Source organism: Camelina sativa, chromosome 8 (genome assembly GCF_030686135.1).
Source record: "Camelina sativa cultivar CO46 ecotype springtype chromosome 8, ASM3068613v1".
NCBI lineage: Eukaryota > Viridiplantae > Streptophyta > Magnoliopsida > Brassicales > Brassicaceae > Camelina > Camelina sativa.
Window position 1 is genome coordinate 23,641,784 of NC_141887.1, and position 26,775 is coordinate 23,668,558.

Genomic DNA, 26,775 nt, shown 5'->3' on the forward strand with positions numbered 1-26,775 from the left:
TTAACTTAAATCGAATCAGTTCGGTCTATTTCATCGGTTTATCTCTCTCAGATCTCTAAATTGAATTCCGAACCGGATCATCTCCATCATATATGTCAATTGAATAATACAAAACCGACCAGTCTTTGTCGAAGGTTTCTCTTTCTTCTTCCTTGTTCGATTTTGGCCTCTCTCTCTCTCTCTCTCTCTCTCTCTCTCTCTCTTCTCTTCTCTATGTCAAAATTCCAAAAGCTCGTTAGAGAAATCTAGAAGCTTCCTCGAGGCCCTCGCGTGTTAGGCAGTGGAACTCAAATTCCCTGGGGAAAAATTAGGAGAAGAAGATGAGTTCATGGAACTACGTTGTTACGGCTCACAAACCGACCAGTGTTACTCACTCTTGCGTTGGCAACTTCACCAGTCCTCAAGAGCTTAATCTCATTGTAGCGTATGAAACTATCCCTTCCCTCTACTTCTTATCAAATTTTTTTCCTCGATTCGTTCCCTTTTGAATTGAAGCTGTTGATTTGGGTTTAGGGTTTTCAATGAATTTTGTGTCACGAGTCAATTTTTGTAAATTTGCTCACTTTGCAAACAAAACTGTAGGGTTGAGTCGTTCTTGAAATTTACAATTGCAGCTTTAATCAAATAGAAGTTTGAGTATTGAGAACCTCTCACACTTGGGAGATTGAGTATATGGATCTTAGTGTCTCTGTGTTCTTTGATGTAGTGGATATTTGAAGATGCTACAAAGAATTGTCTTTTTTTCTTTTTGGGTGTGGCTGTTACTGCTCTGAACTCAATTGCATGTTGAAGATCGTGGCTTTTTCGATTGTGGATAATTTTCAAGCATCGTTAGTTTTCAGTACTGTAAATTTGTTTGAAAGTTATCTCAATTTTAGGTTTAGCATTGTCTCGTTGAGTTGTAACATCTATTATATCAGATCCACTATAATGTTAGGTTGACAGCAGTGTTGTTCTCTTCTCAGGAAATGTACTCGAATTGAGATCCATTTGCTTACCCCACAAGGACTTCAGGTACATACATCTCTATTATGTCGAGTTTATATGGAATAAGTTCCATGTGCATTAGAGTATAAATTTTAAAACTTTGTTGCCATGCTTTGTTTTGTTAATGATATAAGAATCTGCTGGATGTTCCTATATTGCAGCCTATGTTGGATGTTCCTATATATGGAAGAATCGCTACTCTGGAATTGTTCCGGCCACATGTGAGTATATACATCTCTTATTGTGTTCTTTTATTATGGTCTTATTAGTAAGTTACAATGCTGATAGTATTGTCCACATTGTAGGGCGAAGCGCAAGACTTTTTGTTCATTGCAACGGAGAGATACAAATTCTGTGTTCTTCAATGGGATGCTGAGTCCTCTGAGCTTATTACAAGGTATAGTTTCCAGATTATAATACTACCTTTTCATGCGTTGAATTTGGTGTTAACCAACCAGTTGTGCTGTCATTTGTTTTGTTAGAATGCATTACACTCGCCGCCGATGCACAGATTAGTGCATGATACCAACTTGCTTGTTTTAGATAGCAGTTTACACCATCTTTCTGCTGTTCGGAATCTGTTTTAGGTTCTTACCTTTAACATTGCAGATCATGAATCTTATTGAGCATTTATTAGATAGTTTGATTATAGGGTCTTACCTTTCGCAAAATTGATACATGTTCTTAGATAGTTTGTTTATAGGGTCTTACCTTTCGCAAAATTGATACATGTTCTTATATTGCTGTATATCCAAAGCATAGATTAAACATGTATGGTTCTCGCATAGTTGTTAATAAAAGAAGCAATATATTAGATGACCATTCTCTACTTTATTACTGATTCTTTATGATGTTTTGACATTTTTCAGAGCAATGGGGGATGTTTCTGATCGTATAGGCCGACCAACAGACAATGGTCAGGTATTAAAAAATCTCCATTCTTGCACTGTTCGTTTCAGAATGCTTAATTTTTATTCTTTCCTTCATTTAAAAGTATACGTTGTGATTAACGGTTTGATAGTCATGTAGCTTACTTCTGATTTGACTGGATTTTGTAGATTGGCATAATTGATCCAGATTGTAGATTAATTGGACTCCATCTGTATGACGGCTTGTTCAAGGTATATATTTGTCATATGTGCTCATTTGCTGAATTGTATCATGTTACTGAACTTCCACTGATCTTTCTTCTTAGACAATGTATGATGATGTGATCTGTTTTTTTGGTTCTTTTGTTAGGTTATTCCTTTTGATAACAAGGGACAGCTCAAGGAAGCTTTTAATATCAGGTATTGTTTTATTCAGTAAGAACAGTACAGTTTTAGATTGTCACCTATGCCTGTGTTCTAGTGCGCACTTGTTTCCGTGCATCTGATTCTTTTGCATATCCTCAATAGTCTCGGTCGTCTACATTCTTTACGATATGATTATTCTGTAGACCTTTTCAAACTGAATGATATATTGATTTTGGTGCCTAAATTTCAGGCTAGAGGAATTGCAGGTTCTGGATATCAAGTTTCTGTTTGGATGTGCAAAGCCTACAATTGCAGTACTTTATCAGGTATGGAAATATGTAAACATGGATATGCTATGAAAGAATTTTTGTACATGCATTTAAATTTGTTTATTGGGCATTTATTAACCTTATTCTTTATTTTTAAGTCTTACCAGAGTTCACTATCGAACTCTCATAGAATTGGTTAATTTATGTATTGTTGATGGCTTATGGAGTTTAAGCAATTAACTTTACTCTACTTATTTGAATGTCAGTTATTAAAACAGACTCCGATTTTGTTTTGTCTTTTCTCTTAACTTGATAATCTATTTTGATGATTTGATCTGTTGTTTGTAATGCAATCTAGAATTAACTCCAGTTGAACTAACAAGTGCTTGGTTTCACAGGATAACAAAGATGCTCGTCATGTCAAAACATATGAAGTATCTCTAAAAGATAAGGATTTTGTCGAGGGTCCATGGTCACAGAATAATCTCGACAATGGTGCTGATCTACTGATTCCTGTACCACCACCTCTCTGTGGTGTCCTTATTATCGGCGAAGAAACAATTGTCTATTGTAGTGCTAATGCATTCAAAGCAATACCAATAAGACCTGTAAGTCCTTTCAACATAATGTCACCTGCTTGTATGAACATTTGCTTGAGCTTTCAATGAGTACCCCTTGTTTTCTTTCTTAAATTTAGTATTTGACCTTCAATTATTTTTCGTTTCCAGTCTATCACTAAAGCATATGGAAGAGTTGATGTTGATGGCTCTAGGTATCTTCTTGGTGACCATGCTGGATTGATTCATCTGCTTGTTATAACACACGAGAAAGAAAAGTGAGTGTAATTTGTAATTACTTTGTCATTTTACATATTTTTAAACAATTGCAAGCTTTAGTGAACTTATTAATTTGTGCATATGCTGAATTTATTTGTATTGTATCTGAAGGGTCACTGGCCTCAAAATTGAGCTTTTGGGTGAAACGTCCATTGCATCGACTATATCGTACCTTGACAATGCCGTTGTCTTTGTTGGCTCAAGCTATGGCGACTCTCAGGTATGCTAGGAATGAAAATGTCTGGCTACACTGTTTTATTGACTTGTTCCTGTAGAATGTAAATTGATATGGTTCCATGATCTTTAGTTGTGTCCAATTGTTCATTGATAATTATCTTCTTCAGATTTAGACTCTAGCAAAGACATAAGTTCAAAAAAAGTAATTCCTTCATTAGATCTGGATTTTAGGAAAGGTAGAATCAGCTATCTGAGTGTTTCCATTTTGATTTTCTAATTGCAGCTAGTAAAGCTAAATCTACATCCTGATGCAAAAGGCTCATATGTAGAAGTCTTGGAAAGGTATATCAACTTGGGGCCTATTGTCGACTTTTGTGTAGTTGATCTCGAGAGACAGGGGCAAGGTCAGGTTGTAACTTGTTCTGGAGCATTTAAGGATGGTTCTCTTCGCGTAGTTCGCAATGGGATAGGAATCAATGAACAGGTTTGTTTTATGTCGCGAAAATCTTTATGTCTTGATTGCACAATTTTCTCTTCTGGTACTTATCTCAAAATACGTTGTATTACAGGCCTCTGTGGAACTTCAAGGTATCAAAGGAATGTGGTCATTGAAATCTTCAATTGATGAAGCCTTCGACACATTCCTTGTAGTTAGCTTTATCAGTGAAACTCGTATCTTAGCCATGAATCTTGAGGATGAACTGGAAGAAACAGAGATTGAGGGCTTCTTATCTCAAGTGCAGACTTTATTTTGCCATGACGCTGTGTACAATCAACTTGTACAAGTAAGCTTTTCTAGTGCTTTGTGGGTTTTAGAAGACATGCATTTGACAGATGTCACCTGAATAGTTATCTGGTCTCTTTTCTCTATTCCTGAATATGAATCAACTGTTACCTTTTCTGGATCAGGTTACCTCAAATTCTGTTAGACTAGTCAGTTCTACAACTAGAGAATTACGGGACGAGTGGCATGCACCAGCTGGATTCGCTGTTAATGTTGCAACTGCAAATGCCAGCCAAGTATATATTTTCATTCTGGATTTGAAAGAGGAATCTTGACTTTTGAGTGTCTAGACATACAGCACGTTTTAGGATAAACATTTGTAGATTGACTCTTAAATTTGCTTGTTAGGTTCTTTTGGCAACTGGAGGTGGGCATTTGGTTTATCTGGAAATTGGAGATGGTAAATTAACGGAAGTGCAACATGCCCTTTTGGAGTACGAGGTTTCCTGCCTTGATATAAATCCTATCGGTGATAATCCAAACTACAGTCAGCTAGCTTCAGTTGGGATGTGGACAGATATAAGTGTGAGAATCTTTTCGCTGCCAGAATTGACTCTTATTACAAAAGAGCAACTAGGAGGGGAGATAATTCCCAGATCTGTTCTTCTTTGTACATTTGAAGGGGTATGATTCCATTGTATTTACTTCACATAAGCCTAGAACCGAGTGAAATTTCATGGTAGAAGTTAACATATGTTATGTTGCAGATCTCTTACTTGCTGTGTGCTCTTGGAGATGGTCATCTTTTGAACTTCCAGTTGGATACAACTACGGGGCAGTTAAAAGACAGGAAAAAAGTATCACTTGGGACTCAGCCTATAACTCTGCGTACATTTTCATCAAAAAGCGCCACACATGTCTTTGCTGCATCTGATAGACCAACCGTAATCTATAGCAGCAACAAGAAGCTGTTATACAGTAATGTCAATCTTAAAGAAGTTAGTCATATGTGTCCTTTCAACTCTGCTGCTTTTCCCGACAGGTACACTAAACATCCTCCCTCTTTTTTTTTTTCTTTTGCATTGTGCTTTCGGTTTCCAATTCCTGATCAAAGTGAAGTGGCTGTGAAATCTGATTCGCTGTTCTCTCTTATGAGCAGTTTAGCGATTGCCAGGGAAGGTGAACTTACTATTGGTACCATTGATGATATTCAGAAGCTTCACATACGCACTATTCCTCTTGGAGAGCATGCTCGTCGAATCTGCCATCAGGAGCAGACGCGTACATTTGGTATCTGCAGTTTGGGAAACCAGACAAATGCTGAAGAATCTGAAATGCACTTTGTCCGTCTTTTGGACGACCAAACTTTCGAGTTTATTTCAACTTACCCTCTGGATTCTTTTGAATACGGTTGCTCCATTCTGAGCTGCTCTTTCACGGACGATAAAAATGTCTATTACTGTGTTGGAACCGCATATGTGTTACCGGAAGAAAATGAACCAACGAAGGTATTTGTTTTCTCTGGGAGACGTATCATCACATTCTTAAAACAAATTTTGTTTTTTAATATTTCTTTGAATTACCTCTTTTTTTGTGATTTAGGGAAGGATCTTAGTATTTATAGTTGAAGATGGGAGGTTGCAGCTTATTGCTGAGAAAGAAACAAAAGGAGCTGTTTATTCCCTCAATGCCTTTAATGGAAAACTTCTTGCTGCTATTAATCAGAAGATTCAGTTGTACAAGTGGATGCTGCGGGATGATGGCACTCGTGAACTGCAGTCTGAATGCGGACATCACGGTCACATTTTAGCTCTCTATGTCCAGACCCGTGGAGACTTTATCGTTGTTGGTGATCTCATGAAATCAATCTCCTTATTGTTATACAAGGTATAACTTATAGATGAAATTTGTGTGGTTAAGAACTGATCTTTGTTTATTTGATACTATTCTGATGATTGATTCTTGAATGTTATAGCACGAGGAAGGTGCAATCGAGGAGCGGGCTCGGGATTACAATGCGAATTGGATGTCAGCGGTTGAGATACTTGATGATGATATTTACCTTGGTGCTGAGAACAATTTCAATCTGTTAACAGTGAAAAAGAACAGTGAAGGAGCTACTGATGAAGAACGAGGGAGGTTAGAGGTAGTTGGAGAGTATCACCTTGGGGAATTTGTGAACAGATTCCGCCATGGATCTCTAGTAATGAGGCTACCTGATTCAGAGATTGGTCAGATCCCAACAGTCATCTTTGGTACAGTCAATGGAGTGATTGGAGTAATAGCTTCACTTCCTCAAGAACAGTATACTTTCTTGGAGAAGTTACAGTCAAGTTTGAGGAAAGTGATTAAAGGAGTTGGCGGCTTAAGCCACGAGCAATGGAGGTCGTTTAATAACGAGAAAAGAACCGCAGAAGCGAGGAATTTCTTGGATGGTGACTTAATCGAGTCGTTTCTGGATCTGAGTAGGAACAAGATGGAGGACATATCTAAATCCATGAATGTTCAAGTGGAAGAGTTGTGTAAGAGAGTTGAGGAACTCACTAGGCTTCACTGAATCAAATCAACCGTTTGTTTTATTTATTTGTTTTATGCTTTCTTGAGTTAAAAAAAAGTCTTCTTTTGATTTTGTTGACATCAGCTTTTGAAGTTTGATTGAGTTGTTGTCTTTGTGATAACTTGTGTTGGTTAAAACTTGAAAGTATTGTCTTCTAAATCGAACCAGGAAGCAAAGCGGACAGGACTGCCTTTTTGGGTCGGATCGTAATATATATTATAAACAGATTTTAGTATTTCTCGATATTTATTTTAAGATGTTGCTTGCTAATTCTTTGCTTGTAAACGTCTCTTTCTCAACTTTTCCCTATGTGTTAAACAGAAAACAAATCGGTTAATATAGATTGGAAAAGTAGTATTCCAATATTAAATCTTCTAAAATTAGATCTCATGCGATTATGTTCTTTTGGTTTTTTTCTTTGGTTTAAAGATATGACTGAACATTTTACTTCTCTTGAAGGCACCTTTGATTCCTTAAGAAATCTAGATTCTTATTTTCTCATTTAATTAGGTTCTCTTGTAACAAGTAAACACAACACCTCTCGATCATATTGGTCATCATATTTAGAGACTTATGTACCACAAAATATAAGGTTTCTTCTTAAGGTGGTGTGATGATCTAGATTCTTTCTTCCCTTTATATAAAATTTTGCTAGTTCAAACTTTGGGTTTAAGAAATGAGAACTCAATTTTGGGTTTTTCTACTTTTTCTGCTTCTACTGAACTTCTTTTGCCAAGGTAAATCATCTTATTTTTCTTCTCTAATTAGTAAAGAACAGAAATTATAGATTTTAGATTTTTGTTTTCTAATGTATGCGTTCCTAATAAGTCCTAATGATTCAAAGTCAATCATAGGTGATAATAATCATGAAAGTGAATATTTTGGTATTGCAACTTATTTAATATGAAAAAAATAACAAATTAAGGAGTATTTTGTTTACTCATCTCATCGATCACGTATGCTCAATGTGTAGCGGCAAGGCCAGTGATGACGATCAGGTCAGAGTCACTAGTAGGGCCACAAGGGAACACAACGTTCTTGGAGGGAACAACATGGTGTGTGGCTCGACCAGGTGCGTCTCAAGCTGAGCTACAGAGAGCTCTAGATTGGGCATGTGGGATTGGGAGAGTGGATTGCTCGGTCATTGAGAGACATGGTGATTGTTACGAACCAGACACGATCGTGTCGCACGCATCGTTTGCGTTTAATGCATATTACCAAACCAATGGGAACAATCGCATTGCTTGTTACTTCGGTAGAACAGCTACACTCACCAAGATTAACCCTAGTAAGTACATACGATTCACTACTAGTGTGAACAGTGTAATCGACTCCGCCCAAAAAAAAAAAATTGATGAAAAATAATACAGTATAAAAAGTTAAAACGATACATGCAAATTGTTCTATTTTGTAAAAGATAATCGACTTCTTACTTGAACTATTGATTGGATATTATTTTGTTTTTTTTCCTACTAAAATATATAGGTAATTAATTTTAAAAACTTTTTTGTTTTATTTTTGATGGTAATAAAATGTGTGGATTTTTGTTATGTTGTTGCTTGCAGGCTACGGAAAATGCTCCTATGATGTATCCAAGTAAGTGCCCAAAATTTTTCCCTTTATTTTCCAATATTCTTTATAGTTGGCGAAAACATTTTCTTCAAAAGATATAATTCTTTCTTCATTCAGATCAGAAGTCTCCGCGGCAAGATCTCTATCGAAGGATAAACCTCGGTGGCTCATGCTGATGTACTTGTACATCGGAATTGTATTGCTTATTAGTTGGAGAGGCTAACACCTTTGCCGAAAACGTAGAAATATGAATATCAGTTGTGCGGGAATCTTTATTCTTGAGCTAAATTTTCAAACCTTTTGGTTATTGTAGCAGTTAAGCTTTGTTTTTGTTCTTACCTTTGTTCATGGGTTTAGAATCTTAAAGCCTTAGAGCCTTCCTTACGTCTATCAACAACTATTTCTTTTATTTTCATGTTAAATAATATCTTACTTCAGAAAATGTTATTGATCCCTTTATTTTTATACCAAAAAAATATATATATCTTAGTACGTAGTATACTATAAAATATCGGTTGAGCAATATAATCAAAATATTCTTATGAAACTATTTTATCATTGACTTTCTCCATTGATCGATTTAGCTAAATAAATCGAGATGCCTGAATGGTTTTGGCCATCTAGAGAGAATTTAAACAGCTACTTTTAGAACAGTGTCTAGTATAACAAATGGAGTGATCAATTAATATTGAGTCATTTATAGAAACATATTAATGTCTTAAAACCTACTTTATCATAAATCCTTATCATACGAATACCAGTAATACAATTTGATTTTAATCAGCCTCCAATGTGGATAGAAAGATTTTTGTAATCTCAAACTATGTATTTGATGCTTATTATTAAGGTTGGCCAAAAATATCGCTCCCACATTAGTGCAAGTGATTATCATATTATTATTATTATTATTTTTATTTTTTTATATTAGCGTATTATTTTCTTGTAGCTTTGTCCCTCTCATTCGGTGTTGGATAGCTTGGTGGAGCCGTGGAGGAGCATGAGCTCTCTTAGGTTGTTTGATAGCTCGGTGTTGGATAGCTTAGATTTGAAGTGGATGTCTTCTCTCGAGAAAAAAATATGTTTTCCAAGAGGTGGAGAGCATATCTAATGTTGAGTTGCGAACCTTGAACATTGTCGTATTAATTGTTAGAGTTCATCAATGACATGCCATTCTTTTAATCACGCTCAAATCTTCAAACTGCCATGGTGTGTATCTTGCGTGTATATATATATATATATCAATGAAAATTAAAGCTAATATCGCTAAAAATATAAACAAAAAATATCTTGAGTATATATATCAATGAAAATTAAAGCTAACTTCTGGTTTCAATAACCTAACTGGAATAATAGGAAGTTGACAAGTTACCTGCATGACATAGAAAAGTTAACTGAAAGACACATATTTAAGAAAATTAAAGGGTAGAGGGCACAAACCGATCCTGTAACAGCTAATGGCGTTGCAGAGGGTGGAAGAGGCACATCAAATCTACTAACACTACGCCTACAAAAAGAATGAGAAGGAGGCAAAAAGAACGAGAAGGAGGCAGAGACCTGTTTAAGTACTAGTAGAGTAGTAGAGAATGGGAAAGAGAGTTAAAGTTTCAAGAATAGTCACCTCTTTTGATCAAAGACTTCTGAGTCTCTTTCTCTTTCTGTACCCTTATTAGAGCTCCCACGATAGTCAGAAAGCATGTGATGATGACTACTACTGTGACGACAAAGAATGAGAAGGAGGCATGTTTAAGTACTAGAAGTATAGTAGAGAATGGGAAAAAGAGTGGAAAGAGAGATGGTCCAGATATTTTAACTATGGTGTTGACTCTATTATAGAGTCTGATTGTTGATAATTACAACAGTTTTTTTTCTTCTCATGTTGTTACTCACAGGTAATGTTGTTACCAGTGTCTACCTTAACTACGAGAAGAAGTATGCTATTTGCAACGAAATTGATAAAAGCATATGAATTGTAGAGTATCTTACCAAAAATAGAGTTTATTTTCTATATATAACTTCCAAATGGCGTATTGCACATACCGTTTACAAACTATTTACTAATAAATTAAGGTCTTTGGTACATTACTCAGTATAAGTTTAGGAAATAATTGTAATGCCAACAAATAAGTGATTCCTTCAATAATATTGCATTACATGGACACATTTTGCACTAGTGACAATAATTTACTATTATTGTCTTCTAATGTTGAACACTAATTAATCACCCAAGTCAAAACTACAAGTTTGATATTAAAAACATTAATCTTAATTAGATTAACATGTATCACTTGTATTAGATAAAATTGTATCACTAGAATGATTTTAATATTTTGTAATAAAATTTAGAAACTCGTATATTTAATATAAAAAAATCGAGACAATTATTAATTTTCATCTGTTCAAGTAGTCATAACTCTAAAGTTCCCAAAATAACCACTCTTATCAGTTTAAGGGGATTGTATTCAATCTAATATTCCAAGTGGTTTGAGTTTTCATGAGATTTTAAATGATTTTGATGATTTTAGGAACTTTGATATGATTTATTGTAAAATTCTTTCAAATCTCACCTAAATCCATGAGATTTGGATTTCTGTATTTTTAACTAAACAAATCCTTTCAAATCCCTAAAAATTATTAGAATCCAAATCCACAAACTGTTTTGAATAATAGAAGATTTTAAAATAAATTTTTAAATGATTAGTTCAATAACATTGAATTTTAAAGTAGATTTTTAAATAATCAGTTTAATAACAGTATATTTTAATAGACTTTGTAAAATCTATGATTGAATAACATAGGATATGTAATTTTACACAAAATCACTTAGGTTGCAAATGGTTGCTTAAAATTGAAAAAGTTAGAAATATTAAAATGTCAAGTTGAATACACCGTACGCCCTTTGTCTATGGATTGGATTCTAAGGAAAGCATGCCATATGATACGGGACTCTAAACCATCGAATCGAGCGAGCCTATTTCCCGTCTCCTGCTTTCTCTAAGTCTAAATTTTTTAAAATGATCTTACTATGTGGTTTAGTAATACAAATTGTATCATTTAAAAATTTGTATAATAAAAATCATATTGTAACAAACATATATTATATTTATTAGAAACTAAATTTATAACAAAAAGGACTATTTCTAACAAATTCCTAAAAAAATTAGATATCTAAATAAACAAATAGAGCTAAACGGTCTACTGTGGTATGGTGTTCATAAATCAAATTAAATTAAACATTAAATATTTCTGTATAACTGTAATAATTAAAATATTTTAGCCAAAAACTAATCAACTCACTAATTACAACTAGAAAATTATATGTGGAAAAGAAATTTGCATGTATTTCTCTCTAATAACAAAAAAAATAATTATAATTCAAGAGTAATAAGGGCTTTCTCAATACTTACGGCCCATAAAAGTTTGAAAAAACCCTTATCCGTCTATATCACGCTCACCGCCAGGGATCACTATCGTCTTCAAAACAAAAACCCTAAAACCTCTCCATCAACGCCGGCGGAGAAAAAATTTGTGTCATTCGCAGTCGCGCGATGAAGGAAGAAGAAGTAAATCGATGCCAGATTCAGAACTGGTATCCCAAATTCAGATCCATAACCATTAGAACCAAATTTCACAAGCTTCCAGAGTCGTTCATCAGCTACCTCACCGACGATTCTGGTCCGTTTCTTCTCCCTGATTCCGTAACTAACGAAGACGCGATGCCCAATAGAGTCCACAATTTCGAAGAAGAAGACGATTTCCAAGTCTCCGAAGGTTCAGATAACGAAGCAGAGACGCCATTGAACCTCCCATCTTTCCCACAACTCGAAATCGAGATCATGGAATCTATCGAAACCCTAGGCGGTACTGTTTTACCGAAGCTGAATTGGAGTGCACCAAAGGATGCAGCTTGGATTAGCCCATCTCAGAATCTTAGCTGTACTTGTTTCAATGAGATTGCTCTCTTGTTTCGTTCCTCAGATTCGTTGGTTCATGATCTCTGCAATGCTTATGATTCGTGTAGTGACAAAGTCTCTTCGAGGCCAGAAAGCTTCTACCTTGCGTTGAGAAAATGGTACCCTTCTTTGAAGCCTGAGATGGAGTTTAGATGCTTTGTGAAATCAAACGAGCTTGTTGGGATTTCCCAGCGTGAGGTAACTACGTTTTACCCTATTCTTCTCAGTGAGAAGGATTTGCTCAAGGGTTTGATTGAAGAGTTCTTTGATGATAAGATTAGGTTGGAGTTTGAGTCAGAGAATTACACTTTTGATGTTTATGTGACAAAGGAGAGAAGGGTTAAGCTAATTGATTTCAATACTTGGTGTGGTTCTACTTTGCCGTTGATGTATACATGGGATGAACTTGAGAAGATTCATGGAGAATGTGATGATGAATTGGAACTGAGGATTGTTGAGAGCCGTCGTAGCGTGCTTCCTGGTTTGAAAACTGCTGTTCCTTATGATTATCTTGATGTGAGTTCTGGTAGTGGTTGGGATGAGGTTTTTAAGAAAGCGGAAGAGGAGCTTCAGAATGAGAGTTTGGATGAAGTTGCTTGAGCTTTTTGGTCGAAGCAGAAGTGTTATTACTAGTTACGGTGGAACCTGAGAGTTCTCAAAGAAGTAAGAAGATCTTGCTAGATTCTTGGGGCTATTTGAAGACTAGACAATAATTTTTTTTTATTATGACATCAATAATAAGATTATCTCTTGTTGTTGTGCAATGGTTTAGATTACGATGTTGGAACTTTGATGGTGTCTCTTTCTTCTTATAAGATTATTATCTCTTGTAGTCTTTGTGATTGTCTTTTCTTCTGCAAAGAATTGGGAGGCAAATTGTTTTAATTAGTTTTCTCGTTATCAAATTTGTGGCGATCTTACATGAAAATGTTGCATTTAGTTGTTTGGGTCAGACCGGTACGATCCGGTTCGGTTTAAGAAATTATCCAAATTGAAAAAAACAATAAAACTACAAAGAAGAAAATTAAAAGGGTTTAAGATCTTCAAATGATGAAGAACATTTGAGATTCCTGAGGTCGTCTTTGCCGGAGCCTCTCCTCCTAATTCAACCCGCTGGCCTATTAGTATAACACAAAGCCCTCTCTTTTTCAACTTGAAGCTTAAGATTGATCTCTTCTTCGTTTGGGATCTTCCAAAAGTGAACGACTTTTTCATTTGCGGCCCAAGTTTGGATTTTTTTTGGCATAAATTATAATCTCAAGATACTTAGATTGGTGCGTTTGATACTTTCTTCAGCTTTATTACATTCTGGGTTTGCCTCATTTTTTGGGTCGCAGTCAAAATTAGGTTTAAATTTCAGCTCTTTCGAGGTTTCAGCTAATTCTCGAAGGCGGCAGTGAACGATGTTCGGTCATAGGATCTCAAGATCCGGGTCTGCCATTGTTAAACAGCTCGCAAGAGGTATTATCTACTTCAATTGATGCTCTTTGATGCGTTTGCTATATGAAGTTTCTAATCTCACTTCGATTTCAAAATGCGTATGCGTATTAGAATGATTCATACAATGATGCCTTAAGATTTTGCTGCTCTATATATTTCTTGTTTTGGCAGAGGGATATAAATCAACATATGGGAGAAGAAATCTACAACGGTCGTATGGCCACTACTTGCCGTCTTTGGTTAGTTTGATCTTGTTCTCGATTTCTTATACTCGGTTACACTTTGCATTTGCAGACATGGTTTGTGTTACTTGATGTATAGACACTGATTAAAACTTAGAATAGCGTTCTTTGTTAGAGATCACTATATTATCTGGCTAGGTAGAAGCTTGTGTTAGTAATAAGTCTTCAAGAATGTCATAAATGATTTCAGAAGAACGAAATGCAGCTTTTCTACCCTTGTTTGATGTAAGATGAATCAATTAGTGATGATGCTAATGCGTCCAGTTATATACATGGATTCCTACTATGCTGAATGAGAGTTGGTTCCGGAATCAATAGAAAGAGTCCTGTGTTTGGTTTTGTCTCAAAGGCCTAAGCAAATGCTTAAGATGTCATGGCTGAGAAATTGGGTGGCTTATGGTTTTGTTACTATCTGGATGATTTTACTTCACTTTTGGGTTTTGTCACTCGCAGGTTTCTGTTCTAATTTCCATGTTGATGTTGAATCTTTCCAATTTCTTCTTTTCAATAGCCAATGGTACAAACAAGGACTTCTCAACAAGCATTCTTCTTGAAGAACCATAGGTTTTATACTGCTTCAGCAAGTACCCCTGAGGAGGGTGATGAAGAAACTGAAAAGTAAGTTTAAAAGATGCCGGAACATTATGTCAGCATATTCCTAATTCTTCAATATAGAACTGTGCACATAGAGAATGTATTCCTTCAGGATTGAAGCACAATATATGAGCCTGATAGTTCTCAAAATCTTGTTTTTAAAGGATAACCATTATCTTCGTCGATAAAGATGGAGAGGAAATTCCTGTTAAAGTCCCTATTGGAATGTCCGTGCTCGAAGCTGCTCATGAAAATGATATAGACCTCGAAGGCACAGACTTCTTCTTCTCATTTTTCCATTACTTCTTCTTATTAACTAAGAATGGGTTTCATGTATGGAAGATTGATCCCTTTATCAATTTGAGAAGTCACAAACTGCTTTTAATTTATCTTTCAGGGGCTTGTGAGGCTTCTCTAGCGTGTTCAACGTGTCACGTGATCGTGATGGTACACTAATCTTCTCCGTTATTAATAGATCATCCTCTGTTTTCCTAAAACCAGGATTTTGCTGATAAAGTAACTTAAATTTTGTTCACAGGACACAGAATATTACAACAAACTTGAAGAACCAACAGATGAAGAGAATGATATGCTTGATCTTGCGTTTGGGCTTACAGAAACGTAATTTTCTTACTTAAGAAAAGATTAGTAGTTTGATCTGTTTACATTTATACGAAAGTATCATATGTTCTCTGTAAAATGTTGCAGGTCACGACTCGGATGCCAAGTCATTGCAAGCCCAGAGCTAGATGGTGTCCGTTTGGCCATTCCGTCAGCCACAAGAAATTTCGCAGTTGATGGATTTGTTCCAAAACCTCACTAGTTTCCGCAGAGAATGTTCTACACGAGGCATTAAAGATCAAAGAGATGATCCTTGTTTCTATTAGAGAGTGTTGATGATTGTTTACTGAGAGGAAACAGTTTGATTAGATATTTTAGTTTTGATCTTTTGGCATTTCTTGTTGTTGTCTGAGTTTTAAACAGAACAAGCTTTAAGCAAAACACAAGGCTTGCTTTCTTTTAATACTGCAGAATAAACTCGAAAAAATTAGACAAAGGAAGATGATCAAATCACCATTTTTGAAACTTTTCTCGAGTTTAGAAGTCTTACAAAGACAAACAGAAAAAGACATCACTACTAAAGGTTACATACCACAAGGACAAATAAAGTCCATTGAATCTAATGAGCATACTTAAAAAGAAGTCATAACAAGTTTGAAAAGATATCACCCTGCGTGAATCTGGTGGCATCTAGAAAAGCATGTCATCGTAATAATCAAACGCGTCATCGTCAGAATGGTCACTAGCACCTGAGAAGCCATAGAAATCATCATACTCATCATCCGACATCAGATCAATATCAGAGAAGCCATAAGGATATTCATCATCCGATGAACCCATGTCGATAAACGAAGCATCAAATGGGTAATCATGAGTCGAGTCATTAGGGTGTCTCACAACTTTGACCCTCTCAGAACACCGTTTCTGCAGATCACCAACAAGGTTAACGTTGAGACACCTGCGTAAATCAAGATGCTCCAACTTTGGACAACTGTCAAGAACGGCGTTTAAGCCAGTGTCTGATAACCCGTTCCCAAACATCTGGAGATGGCGAAGTCCAAGCATTGTTTCAGCGATCGCTAGAGCATCATCGTCATTCTCTTTTTGAGGATGCCTATTTAGCTTCAATGTCGTCATCTTCAGGCAAGACTGGCCTATAACTTTCAAAGACTCTCCTGACAATGAGCCGTATGACACCTCGAGTTCTTCAAGCAGTGGAAGTTTCACAACTGCTTCGACAAATCCATCGTCTGTTATATAAGAGCACCTTTTAAGTCTCAAGCTTCTCAGATTACTCGACCTGCATATTATTATTGTGTTTAACAATTTTTAAAAACCAACATCTAAGATAGAGAAGAACCTAACCATTCACAGACCTAAGAAGCATGAACATCTTAGCCATCAAGTGAATATTTACTAGTCCAACATAGAACAATCGTAATCTACGAATAATTTCCCCAATTCTCACAAGGAATAGTAATGTTCACGACCATTTCTAACCCTAGAACTCGCAACCTCAAATCTCTAAACAAGAATTGAAAATTTCTTCTTGACTAAAATTAAAAAATTTGGGCGAGATTTTGAGTCACAGGGAAAGAGAGAGAGAGAGAACCTATCGGCGATGTAATTGAGGAGATCATCAGTACCGAAATACCAAAGATCAATCTCAACCAAGCCTCCTTGGCTACGATCAACTGCATGACGGCACATGATCTCGAGATCGCATTCCATGTCGTCCGAGTTATGCATGTCAATTTTACGCCACATCGAAGGGTCTTTACAAACGCGACGCCACGATCTGCAAACTTTCTGGGCGTTCTCCAGTATCTCAATCGCGCCTAGACGGTGCAGGATCGATGACGTCAGTTCCGGCGGAAGCTCTGCCCAGTTTCTATATTCTCCGACCTCCATCGCCGGAGGCAAAGACGACGAATCCATTCTTCTTTTCTTTGGTATCGGAAACGTCAAAAAATCCACTAAACAAGAGAGTGAAGTAAAAAAGGTTTCATCCGTCTCTTTAATTTTACAACTAGGTCCTCATGGTATCACATTATTACGAAACTCATTTGGACCAAGCCTACTTAAATCTTGGGCCTAGGCCCATAATTATACTCATCCGTACTGCAATCACGCGCTCAAAAAGAGTTCGAAAGGAAATAACAAGGATCCTGAAACTTCAAGTACAAAGAGAGGAGTCATAAACGAGTTCATAAGTTGACAAGACCAAAACAAAAGCAACATGTTCTCTGCATTCAGCGTTCAGAAAGATTCAATAACTACCAATAATAGTCGCTGGGATCATAGCGGGGGGCATCAACTATAGAGGTACCACCATATGGGTGACCAGCAGTTGAGTCATTGGGGCGTCTCAAATCTTTGATCCTCTCAGAACATCGCTTCCCTAGATTCCCGGTAAGGTCAACGTTGAAACACTTGCGTAGATCAAGGTGTTCCAGGTGAGGACAACCGTCAAGAATGGCGTTCAAGCCCACATTGGTTAATATGTTCCCGAACAGCTGGAGATGACGTAGTTCAGGCATGCTTTCTGCGATTGCTAGAGCATCGTCATTGTTAAACTCATCATCATTGAAATTGGGGTCAGGCTTGGAGTTTAGCTTCAATGTCCTCAGATTTGGACAAGACTTGCCAACAACTCTCAGAGACTCTCCTGACAAGGAGCAGTGTGAAAGCTCGAGGTATTCAATCAATGGAAGTTTCACAATTGCTTCGATAAATCCCTCGTCTGCTATTGGATAGCACATTATAAGTCTAAGGATTCTCAGATTACTCGACCTGCAAATAATTGTTAGTAGAAAGGTTATAAACATAATCAAAGATAGAGAAGAAGAACGACAAAGATGCAAAAGAACTTTTTTATAGCACACAAAGATCCTGAAGTCAATCATTTAAACCTCAGAAATGAAACAATGTTAGAATTCAGTGGATATATTCTACTCCAAAATGGAAGAGCAAGAGATTTCACAAACCTGAATTTAGAACACATTATTATTAAAACTACTGATTCAACAAATTGATAAGTGACACAATGATTTTCGAAACACATCACAATATAACAATAACTTCCCCAATTCTCACAAGTAAAAGGAACAGAAGCATTTCCACTCACTGAAACTACTAAGATCTTCCATATCTAACCTTAGAATTGGCATACCCCATTCAACAAGTGAAATCAAAATTTTGAATTAAGGAAGTCAAAAATCACCCTTAAGAAAACAAAAATAGGCATGGTTTTGAATCACATGAAAAGGGAGAGATAGAACCTGTCGGCAATGTAAGTGAGGAGCTCATCTGTACCAAAGTACCAAATGTCAATCTCAACCAAACCGCCCTGGCTACGATCAACTGCATGACGACACATGATCTCAAGGTCGTACCCCATGGCTCCCAAGTCTCCGAGGTTGTCCATGTCAATCTTCCGCCACATCGAGGGGTCTTTACAGACTTGACGCCAAGATCTGCACACCTTCTGAGCATTTTCCAGTATATCAATGGAGGTAAGCCGGCCAAGGATCGATGATATCAGTTCTGGTGGAAGTTCCGCCCAGTTTCCAAGCTCTTCGTCATTTATCAGTGTAGAAACAGAAGTGGACGACGACGAAGAGGAGGAAGTAGTATCTGATTTAAAAAAAAATTCAAATGTAATGAGAATTAAAGTAGTTTTGGATCATTGAACTTCCGTCTTTAATTTATAATCAACGAACACAGAGATAAAGAAAACAAGAACAAGTTCATAAGTCACAACCACTTGCAACTGAGCATAACAAGCACAGCAAAGTGAACCTGTCTCTGCATTGTTAAAAAGAATTTAATATCTACTACCAACGATAGTCCTTGGTACCTGAGTCATAGCCGCACATAATGTTATTGTTATAGCCGCCGATTAGGTCAAAGCCGGCCATAAGGTCATCGCGGAACATAAGGCCATTGCCGCCCATAATGACATAATGGTCAAGTACACAGGGTATTCCATCATATGAATCCGTATCGAGTACACTGGTATCATATGGGTAATCAGCTGTTGAGTCGTTGGGGCGTCTCAAAACTTTGACCTTCTCCAAACAACGCTTCTCGAGATCCCCTACAAGGTGAATGTTGGAACACTGGCGTAAATCAAGATGTTCCAGATGAGGACAGCCGTCAAGAATGGCGTTCAAGCCCGCGTTGGTCAGCGCGTTCCCTAAAAGCTGGAGGTGGCGTAGCTCAGGCATGCTTTCCGCAATTGCTATGGCATTATGATCACGCATATTTAGAGCAAACTCTACGCGAGGACGGCGGTTTAGCTTCAATGTCTTCAGATGTTGACATGACTTGCCTATATCACTCAGACGCTCTCCTGAAAAATAGCAGTATGAAACCTCGAGGTCTTCAAGCAATGGAAGTTTCGCAACTGCTTTAGCAACTCCCTTATCTGTTATCTGACGGCATCTTACAAGTCTAAGGGTTCTCAGATTACTTGAACTGCATATAATTGTGAGTAAAAAAGTTTAAAACATAATCCAATCAACTCAATGTCAATATCAGATATAATTTCCCCAATTGTGTTCTAAACCCTAAAATAGCATAACCCCATACAACGACTGAAATCAAATCAGCCACAGTTCTCTATAAACCCTAATTCGAGAGATTGTGAGTTACAGGGAGAAAGAGAGAGAGAACCTATCGGCGATGTAACCGAGGAGCCTATTAGTACCGAAGTACCAAAGATCGATCTCAACCAAACCGCCCTGACTACGATCAACTGCGTGGCAGCACATGTAAAAGAGGTCGTACTTGAAGCTTGCCAAGTCTCCGCGGTTGTCTATGTCAATCTTCCGCCACATCGACGGATCTTTACAAACGCGACGCCACGATTTGCATACTTTTTGGGCGTTTTCGAGTATCTCGATCGCGCCAAGCCGCACAAGGATCGATGACGTAATTTCCGGCGGAAGCTCCGCCCAGTTTCTACATTCTTCTCCGTACTCCTCCATCGCCGGAGGTAAAGACAGAGACGACGGCTAAAGAAAAACAAAAATGAAAACGGCTACAGTGAAGAGGAAAGTAGAGTAGTACTGTCGTTTCAAAATTTTCGTATCGGTCCTCATTGTGATACATATTTACGATATTAGTTGGGCCATAAATTACAATAATAGAAATAATGTTTTGGGCCTAGGCCCATTGTTTAAGCTGAAAAGCTTAAAAATTCATAGGAAATAAGGGGTTTGAAACTAAAGTAGTATATACAACCAACAAAGAGAAAATAGGGGATATGAACGAGTTCAAAGTTGACAAGACCAACAAAAAGTTACCTGTGTTAAGAGAGATTCAAGACCTAGTCATGAGAAATTATAGTCGACTTAAAATCTTGATTGTCGTCGGCCGTATATATTGCCTAAGTCATCGTCTTAATGAGAATTGACAAAAGTCATATGAAATGGCTAATCAGCGGTTCTAGACCCTTTTACATACAAAACTGTGACGTGGTGTGAACTCATTGAGGAGTCTATGACGATTTACATACAAAATTGTGACGTATTTACTTGGTCATAATATCATAACTAACTAGTTTCAAAAAAAAAAAAAAAAAAAAAAAATATCATAACTAAATTAAAGATAACTAATTTTGTGACTAATTATATAGAATTTGTTACAAAATATAGTCACAAATATATATACGGATTTACGACCAAATATGATAACTATATTATACGAATTTTGTAATTAAACTTAAGTCACTTCTAGTTACAGATGTTTTGTAACTACTTAGGCATAAATAGTCACTATTTTAGTTATCTTTGCATTTCGACAATATAGCCTATAAATTTAAAACTTAGCTATGTCCATGAGTATGAGACCTAGAGCTCTTGAGCACTGGTAGTTTTGCGACTGCATTCACAAGTTTTTTTTAGCACATTGAAAGTCCAAGACTTCTTAATTAGATTACTTGATTAGACAAATAATCAGCTAAACCTTAAACTAGGAAAACAAAATTCTCATAGTACGACTGATTTATGATCGATATTTGATCCATAAAGTATAATAATAAAAAATAGTTTCATAATAAAAAGGGTCGACTATGCTACGCTACACCAACTATACTTCCTCTTCGATAAACACCCTAAAGTATGTTTCTTTTCTAAACATCCTAAACAATATTTTTCTTTATTAAATATTATAAACTATACATTGTCTTTAATTTCAACACAACTATTACAACAATAGGATCTTCCTCGCAAAACAACGATTACAAAAAGTTTGAATCATACACTCCATCTTTTTCTTCTATCTGGCAAAACAATTGGATCTTCCTCTTCATCTGAACTATATGGAATTTCATTTCGGCCAACAGAAAATTCATCAACAAAATTCCCTACTGAATCTTCTATTTCAAACTTAAACCGGTCTATTTCTTCCTCATCATCTTCAGCTTCGTTGTCATTTTTGATTTTTTTTCTTACCTTTTCTTTTGTTTTTTTTTTCCTTTTTTCATGTCATCTTTGTCTTCCTCACTAAGATTGTTATCAACGTCTTCCATATCTTCGGGTTGTATCTCATCCATGTCTTCTTCGTTCATTAGGTAACTGAGAGAGAGAGAGGTAGTGAGAGAAGCTATAACGAGAGATAGAGAAAATCTACGAGAGAGAGAAAGAGAAAAACTATGACAGAGATAGTGAGAGAAGCTATAAAGAGAGAGAGAGAGAGAAAAGATCTTACCAGAAAAAAAGAGAATCAAGTTCTTGTTGCGATGAATTGGAGACGAAGAAAGGAACCCTAAGATTTATGTACTTTTGATATGAAGAAGACAAAATTAGACGTGGGTTTAATTTTGTTTTTGGTTCACTAAACGCAATCGTGGTTTTAAAAACGTGATTACTGGTTTACTAAGTGTAATCACGATTTAGAGTAGTTATGTTGTAATTAAAAGAGTTTGTACGGTTCATGATGTTTGATAGAGAAAAAAATTGTTTATGGTGTTTAGAAAAGAGATAAAAAGTCTAGGATGTATAATGAAGAAAGAGTATAGTTAAGGTAGTGTACCAAAGTCGACCCTAATAAAAATCAGGTGATCGATCATTAACGTGCCCACTTACGAAAAAACCATCCAATCGTTGTCGCAACAGTCACGCACTCATAGCTTAAAAGTTTAAGGAAATAAGGTGTTTGAAACTACCAACCAAGTTATACCAATGATATATCATGGTTTTTAGGTGTTTTTAGCCATGATATAAATCTTACTTATAGAGTTTTTTTTGGTATTTTTAGAGTCTTTTGAGTCTTTATAGGATTTAGCATGGATGGGAGCATAATGAAGCTAAATAGGAGGATTTGGAGCACATTCAAGCATTGAGGCTAAGCCGTGAAGTTGGGAGACAAGTTCAGAGACTTGCATCGGTCGATGCAAGTGATGGTGTCGATCGATGCATCATCCAGCAGAAGAATCGGAAGTTTTCTCACAAGTTTTGAAAATTTACAAAGTTGCCCCAAAGTCTTCCATATTTGCATCATTAGTCCCTGGACGTTTTTAGAAATATAAATAGGATTTTTGGATCATTGTTTTAGACCTAAGTTATTTTCAAGTTTTATTTTCTACCACCTTTTGAGAGAGAGACCTTGAGAGCTTTTTGGGAGAGACAAGAACTCAGCCCTGTTGAGAAAAGCTTTTCTAAACTCCTTTGTTCTTCTCTTTTGAATTTAATGATATCTATTTTATCCATGATTTGTGTTCTTACAATTATGTCTGAGTAGATCTGCTTGTTAGGTTTATGGGTTCTCATTAGGGATTTCATGGATTGTTAGATTGATTAATTGTTTGGATTCATTATCTTTCTAGATCTTCATCTTAGGTTGTTCTTCATATTAATTCTTGATTGATCACCTAGAATTAATACCCAGGAAAATAAATTGATATGAGAGTATAATTGATTTTCCTGATAAAACCTTTTGATGAGCAAAATTATTTCCTGCAAAGAGATTTGATTTAATAATTTTGTGAACAATCTAAACTTGTTTTTAAAGCTGATTTTTAACCTTGAATTTTACAAAGAGATTTAAATTTTCTGGTTTTAAATTTAGATAATATTTGCAGTGAGAACTGATTTATTTTACCAAAAGTTTAGAGTTTTAGATCTGATCTTAATTGCTTGAATCCTAATTTATTGATTGATTTAATATTTCATAAATTCCTGAGAATTTCCCTAGGCCTAGCGTTTTTAATTCCTGAATTTACAACATTTTTTAATTATGTTTCTGCATTGTTTTTAAATTAATATTTTGATTTAACATAATTAAAAGATTAATAAGTCTATTGTGTGATTTAGAGTCTCTGTGGATTCGACCCCTAGAGTATTACAACTGCAAGACTGTTAGTATCATTAGGATATTACAATTTGAGCATATCAACCAACATAGAGAAAAGAGGAGACATGAACGATTTCATACGTTGACAACACCAACTAAAGCAAATTGTTTTTAGAGAGATTCAATACCTAGTCCGATAATAGAGTCTACGGTCCCTCACTCGTAGTAGACTTCAATTTTGTTACCGCTATCTTTTTAGTAGTAGTCTTCATCTGAGTCGTCATCATATGAGTCATCAGGGAGCCTGAACTCTTTGATCCTCTCCAAACATTGCTTCTCAAGAATGATCTGAAACCATTGGTGTTGTAACACTAGCGTAGATCAAGGTGTTCCAGGTGGGGACAACCTTCAACAATGGCGTTCAAGCTAATGTTAGTTAAGCTTTCCCCAAGACCCCAACAAGCTGGAGGTGGCGTAGTTCAGGCATGCTTTCATCTAGGGGATAATCATCATCACATTTGTTGCTATAACATATGTAACGTGTCAGACCTGAGGAATCTAGCTTCAATGTCTTTAGATGTGGGCAAGTTTGGCCTATAGCTTTTAAAGCCAGTTTAAACGCTGAGTGTGAGACCTCGAGGGTCTCAAGGAATGGAAGTTTTGCGATTGCGTTCAAAAGTCCTTCGTTCGTATCCTTTGATGGAATATTAATGAATATAAGTCCAAGACTTATCAGATTCCTTGATCTGCAAATAATTGCGTGTCGTCGAGTTAAATCATAAACTAAGAACAACAACAATAATTAAGGAGAAATTTTCAAAGTACTAATTAACGCATGGGCATGTAAAATAAAATGAGCAAAGAATGGAGTGTTACGAGCAATGCGTTTGGGACGACTATTACAAGGCTCAAAAATGAAACTCTACTGATGCTTAAGCAAGTATATATGGTAAGAAATCTATAAGCTGACGATATTGTCCTTATACATGCTAATAACCTAACTACTTGTTTTCATTAACCATGAAAAAGGATAAGTAATTAAAGTATGATGAGAGTAATTAACGGAGTGAAACAAAACAAGACTCGAACAATGTGAGAACTAAGGACTATTTATTATCCTTCAAATATATATGTGGATCTAATATCCCAAACGTAGAGTACATATATAAAAGCAAACTATATGTTGCAAGGCATATAACATTCTCGCGTAAAAGTAAAATGACTATCCAAAGTCCATTGAAATCAAATAAAAGCTGATAATCTTTGTATGCTAAAACCTAACTTGTTGTTTCCATTAACCATGAAAAAATGACAGGTACTTAAGTTTGACAGTAACAGTGTGAAACAAAACAAGACTCTTGAACAATGTGAGAACGAAGGACTTATTATAATAGTGTCATATCAAGTCACTTCAAAATAAAAATAAATTTTTTTGAGTCGTAAAACATAAAAAAGGCATGAACATATTATCCGACAACGTTTGTGTCTCTTACCGACACATTTTGTGTATAGAAGCCATCAATTTCTCTAAATAAAACAGTATTTGAAGATTTCAATGAAAGAATTCAAACATAGTGTGCTTGAGGGTGGTGGTAAGGGATAGAGAGAAGATTGGTAACCTATCACTCTATCAGCGATGTAGTGGAGGAAATCAATTAAAAAAAGAATAGGGTTATCAATTCAGTACTGTAATAAGAAGGGGCGAAGTGTAGTGTTTTGGAACCTTTCGGCTTCCGTCTCTAGTTAAAAATTAAGGTCTACGTAGTATTGTTTTGTATGTGGTAAAATTCATGTCACGTACAATAGTTAGACTCAACTCAATAATAGCTGAAGGAAGACTCAAGCAAGGCCACACGCACATTTAGCGAATAGCATTCACGCGCTAATTATGTCCGCTTAGATTTTCAATTAGGCAGCCTAGGCAAAATACACGCGCTCATAAAACATTTGCCACTACCATTCGATTCCCATTCGATTTTAGTAAAAGACTAAAAAAAGTAAGCTCAGGTTTGATTTTACATGTCTAATTTAATAAAATAAAATGATAGATAAATTTGGTTATTTAGATCACATCTCCAATTATTCTTCTATGTTTTTTACTATAAAATAGAGTAATTCAAAAATACAATTATTTTTTTCTCTTATTCATATCATTTTTTATCTAAAAAAATATTGAAAAAGTAGAGAAATTTTAGATATAGATACTAATTAATTTTTTTTTCAACAAAAGAATCAGCTCAGACGAGCCAATTAGAAGGAAAATTGTCTACAAACAAAACATGATGTGGAGACACACACTTGGCGTGCTAAAGAATTCGTTCGTACATTAGCATTACGAGAAACATAAATCAAAGAGAAAGAAGAAAACTCCTCCCTGTCGATCCGAATGTCGTCTAAATATGTTGCAAAAGCTGGCTAATCAGTTGAGGAAGACACCATCTTCACCAAGTCGGAGCAGTCGGTAAGAAAAGCCACATCCCGGAAGTCATGTCCAATCATACATCGCATCGCCCATATGAAGGCTTCAACTTCTGCATGTAACGAGAATAAACTTCGCCGGAAATTTGTCGCTCCAAGCACTGGGGGCGATCCTTCTGATGAAATACAACACCATCCTGCACCGGCAAAAACATTTGTCGCTTTCCAAGAGCTGTCAACATAACATCTCTGTCCCATAAAAATCGTAGGAAAAGATAAACCCCTTCTATACCCAGGTGTTAGACCCGTAGTAGTGGAGGGAAACTCCTCCCCCTTGACATCTACCTGAGCCTCCTGCTAGGACAAAGCCTCACCCTCCGCCACCCAGACAACCTCATCAGGGCGTTCAGCCTGGTTTTCAAAAACACGAACGTTTCGAGCTTTCCAAATATACCACATCAGCCAAGGAAAAACCTGAACCTGTGAACCCGGACTTATGGGATCTAGAAAATGATCAACATTAGCATATACAGAGTTCGTCGGAAAGAGTTGCGGCCCCACTGGTACATGAGCTAAAGCCCAGGCTTGTCGGGCCGGCGGACATAGAAAGATGGCATGATTTATATCCTCCTCCTCCATCCCGCACCGTGTACAAACGACATCACAACTCAATCTCCGACGACGCAAATTAGCCGATACCGAAATACAACCCGATAAAACTTGCCACATAAAATGTTGTATCTTCGAAACTATTTTAGAATCAGATCTAGAGTATACAGGAAGATAATAATTAAAAATAATAATGTAAGATTGAGATGCCCATGAATGAATAGTTAAATTGAACGAATGATATATATGAATACTATGTTTTATTGCACATGACTTCAAAACGGACACTACAGTTAACACGCACTC

General features: G+C 36.3%; 6 protein-coding genes across 9 annotated transcripts; 4 read left to right on the top strand and 2 right to left on the bottom strand.

Annotated features, from left to right (window-relative positions):
* The first annotated feature begins 40 nt into the window (after positions 1-40).
* Positions 41-7,020, top strand: LOC104707706 (DNA damage-binding protein 1a). Its single transcript, XM_010424128.3, has 19 exons — positions 41-424; positions 966-1,014; positions 1,149-1,208; positions 1,293-1,384; positions 1,857-1,908; positions 2,046-2,108; positions 2,227-2,276; positions 2,473-2,548; positions 2,890-3,099; positions 3,220-3,326; positions 3,439-3,547; positions 3,788-3,988; positions 4,074-4,289; positions 4,414-4,524; positions 4,637-4,912; positions 4,996-5,270; positions 5,388-5,736; positions 5,831-6,115; positions 6,204-7,020. The coding sequence occupies exons 1-19, from the start codon at positions 321-323 to the stop codon at positions 6,783-6,785; spliced, it is 3,267 nt and encodes a 1,088-aa protein (XP_010422430.1). The 5' UTR covers positions 41-320; the 3' UTR covers positions 6,786-7,020.
* A 100-nt stretch (positions 7,021-7,120) lies between these two features.
* On the top strand, positions 7,121-8,799 carry LOC104707707 (major pollen allergen Ole e 10-like). Its single transcript, XM_010424129.3, has 4 exons — positions 7,121-7,522; positions 7,759-8,073; positions 8,351-8,381; positions 8,475-8,799. The coding sequence occupies exons 1-4, from the start codon at positions 7,462-7,464 to the stop codon at positions 8,578-8,580; spliced, it is 513 nt and encodes a 170-aa protein (XP_010422431.2). The 5' UTR covers positions 7,121-7,461; the 3' UTR covers positions 8,581-8,799.
* Positions 8,800-11,779: 2,980 nt separating this feature from the next.
* On the top strand, positions 11,780-13,142 carry LOC104707708 (uncharacterized). The gene has a single exon (XM_010424131.3). The coding sequence runs from the start codon at positions 11,903-11,905 to the stop codon at positions 12,905-12,907; it is 1,005 nt and encodes a 334-aa protein (XP_010422433.1). The 5' UTR covers positions 11,780-11,902; the 3' UTR covers positions 12,908-13,142.
* An 80-nt stretch (positions 13,143-13,222) lies between these two features.
* LOC104707710 (adrenodoxin-like protein 1, mitochondrial) lies at positions 13,223-15,669 on the top strand. Of its 4 annotated transcripts, none has more exons than XM_010424134.3 (8): positions 13,223-13,581; positions 13,685-13,768; positions 13,919-13,986; positions 14,501-14,607; positions 14,748-14,854; positions 14,981-15,030; positions 15,122-15,204; positions 15,292-15,669. In XM_010424134.3, the coding sequence occupies exons 2-8, from the start codon at positions 13,711-13,713 to the stop codon at positions 15,404-15,406; spliced, it is 588 nt and encodes a 195-aa protein (XP_010422436.2). In that variant the 5' UTR covers positions 13,223-13,581; positions 13,685-13,710; the 3' UTR covers positions 15,407-15,669. The 4 variants fall into 4 exon arrangements, with proteins under 4 accessions (XP_010422436.2, XP_087318341.1, XP_010422437.2 ...); XM_087462215.1 differs by having other exon boundaries at positions 13,337-13,581; positions 13,668-13,768; positions 14,443-14,607; XM_010424135.3 differs by having other exon boundaries at positions 13,337-13,581; positions 13,668-13,768.
* On the bottom strand, positions 15,632-17,126 carry LOC104707709 (F-box protein SKIP19). Its single transcript, XM_010424132.3, has 2 exons — positions 16,757-17,126; positions 15,632-16,444 (listed from the first exon to the last, which is right to left on the bottom strand). Exons 1-2 carry the CDS (start codon positions 17,080-17,082, stop codon positions 15,835-15,837), a joined length of 936 nt encoding a protein of 311 aa, XP_010422434.2. The 5' UTR covers positions 17,083-17,126; the 3' UTR covers positions 15,632-15,834.
* A 7-nt stretch (positions 17,127-17,133) lies between these two features.
* LOC104709755 (putative F-box/LRR-repeat protein 23) lies at positions 17,134-26,499 on the bottom strand. The gene is given in 9 exon segments (XM_087461279.1): positions 17,134-17,312; positions 17,425-17,937; positions 18,426-18,567; positions 18,570-18,640; positions 18,642-18,780; positions 19,004-19,623; positions 19,822-20,162; positions 25,944-26,092; positions 26,235-26,499. Coding segments are annotated over 9 exon segments (2,331 nt in total). The 3' UTR covers positions 17,134-17,221.
* Positions 26,500-26,775: the final 276 nt, after the last annotated feature.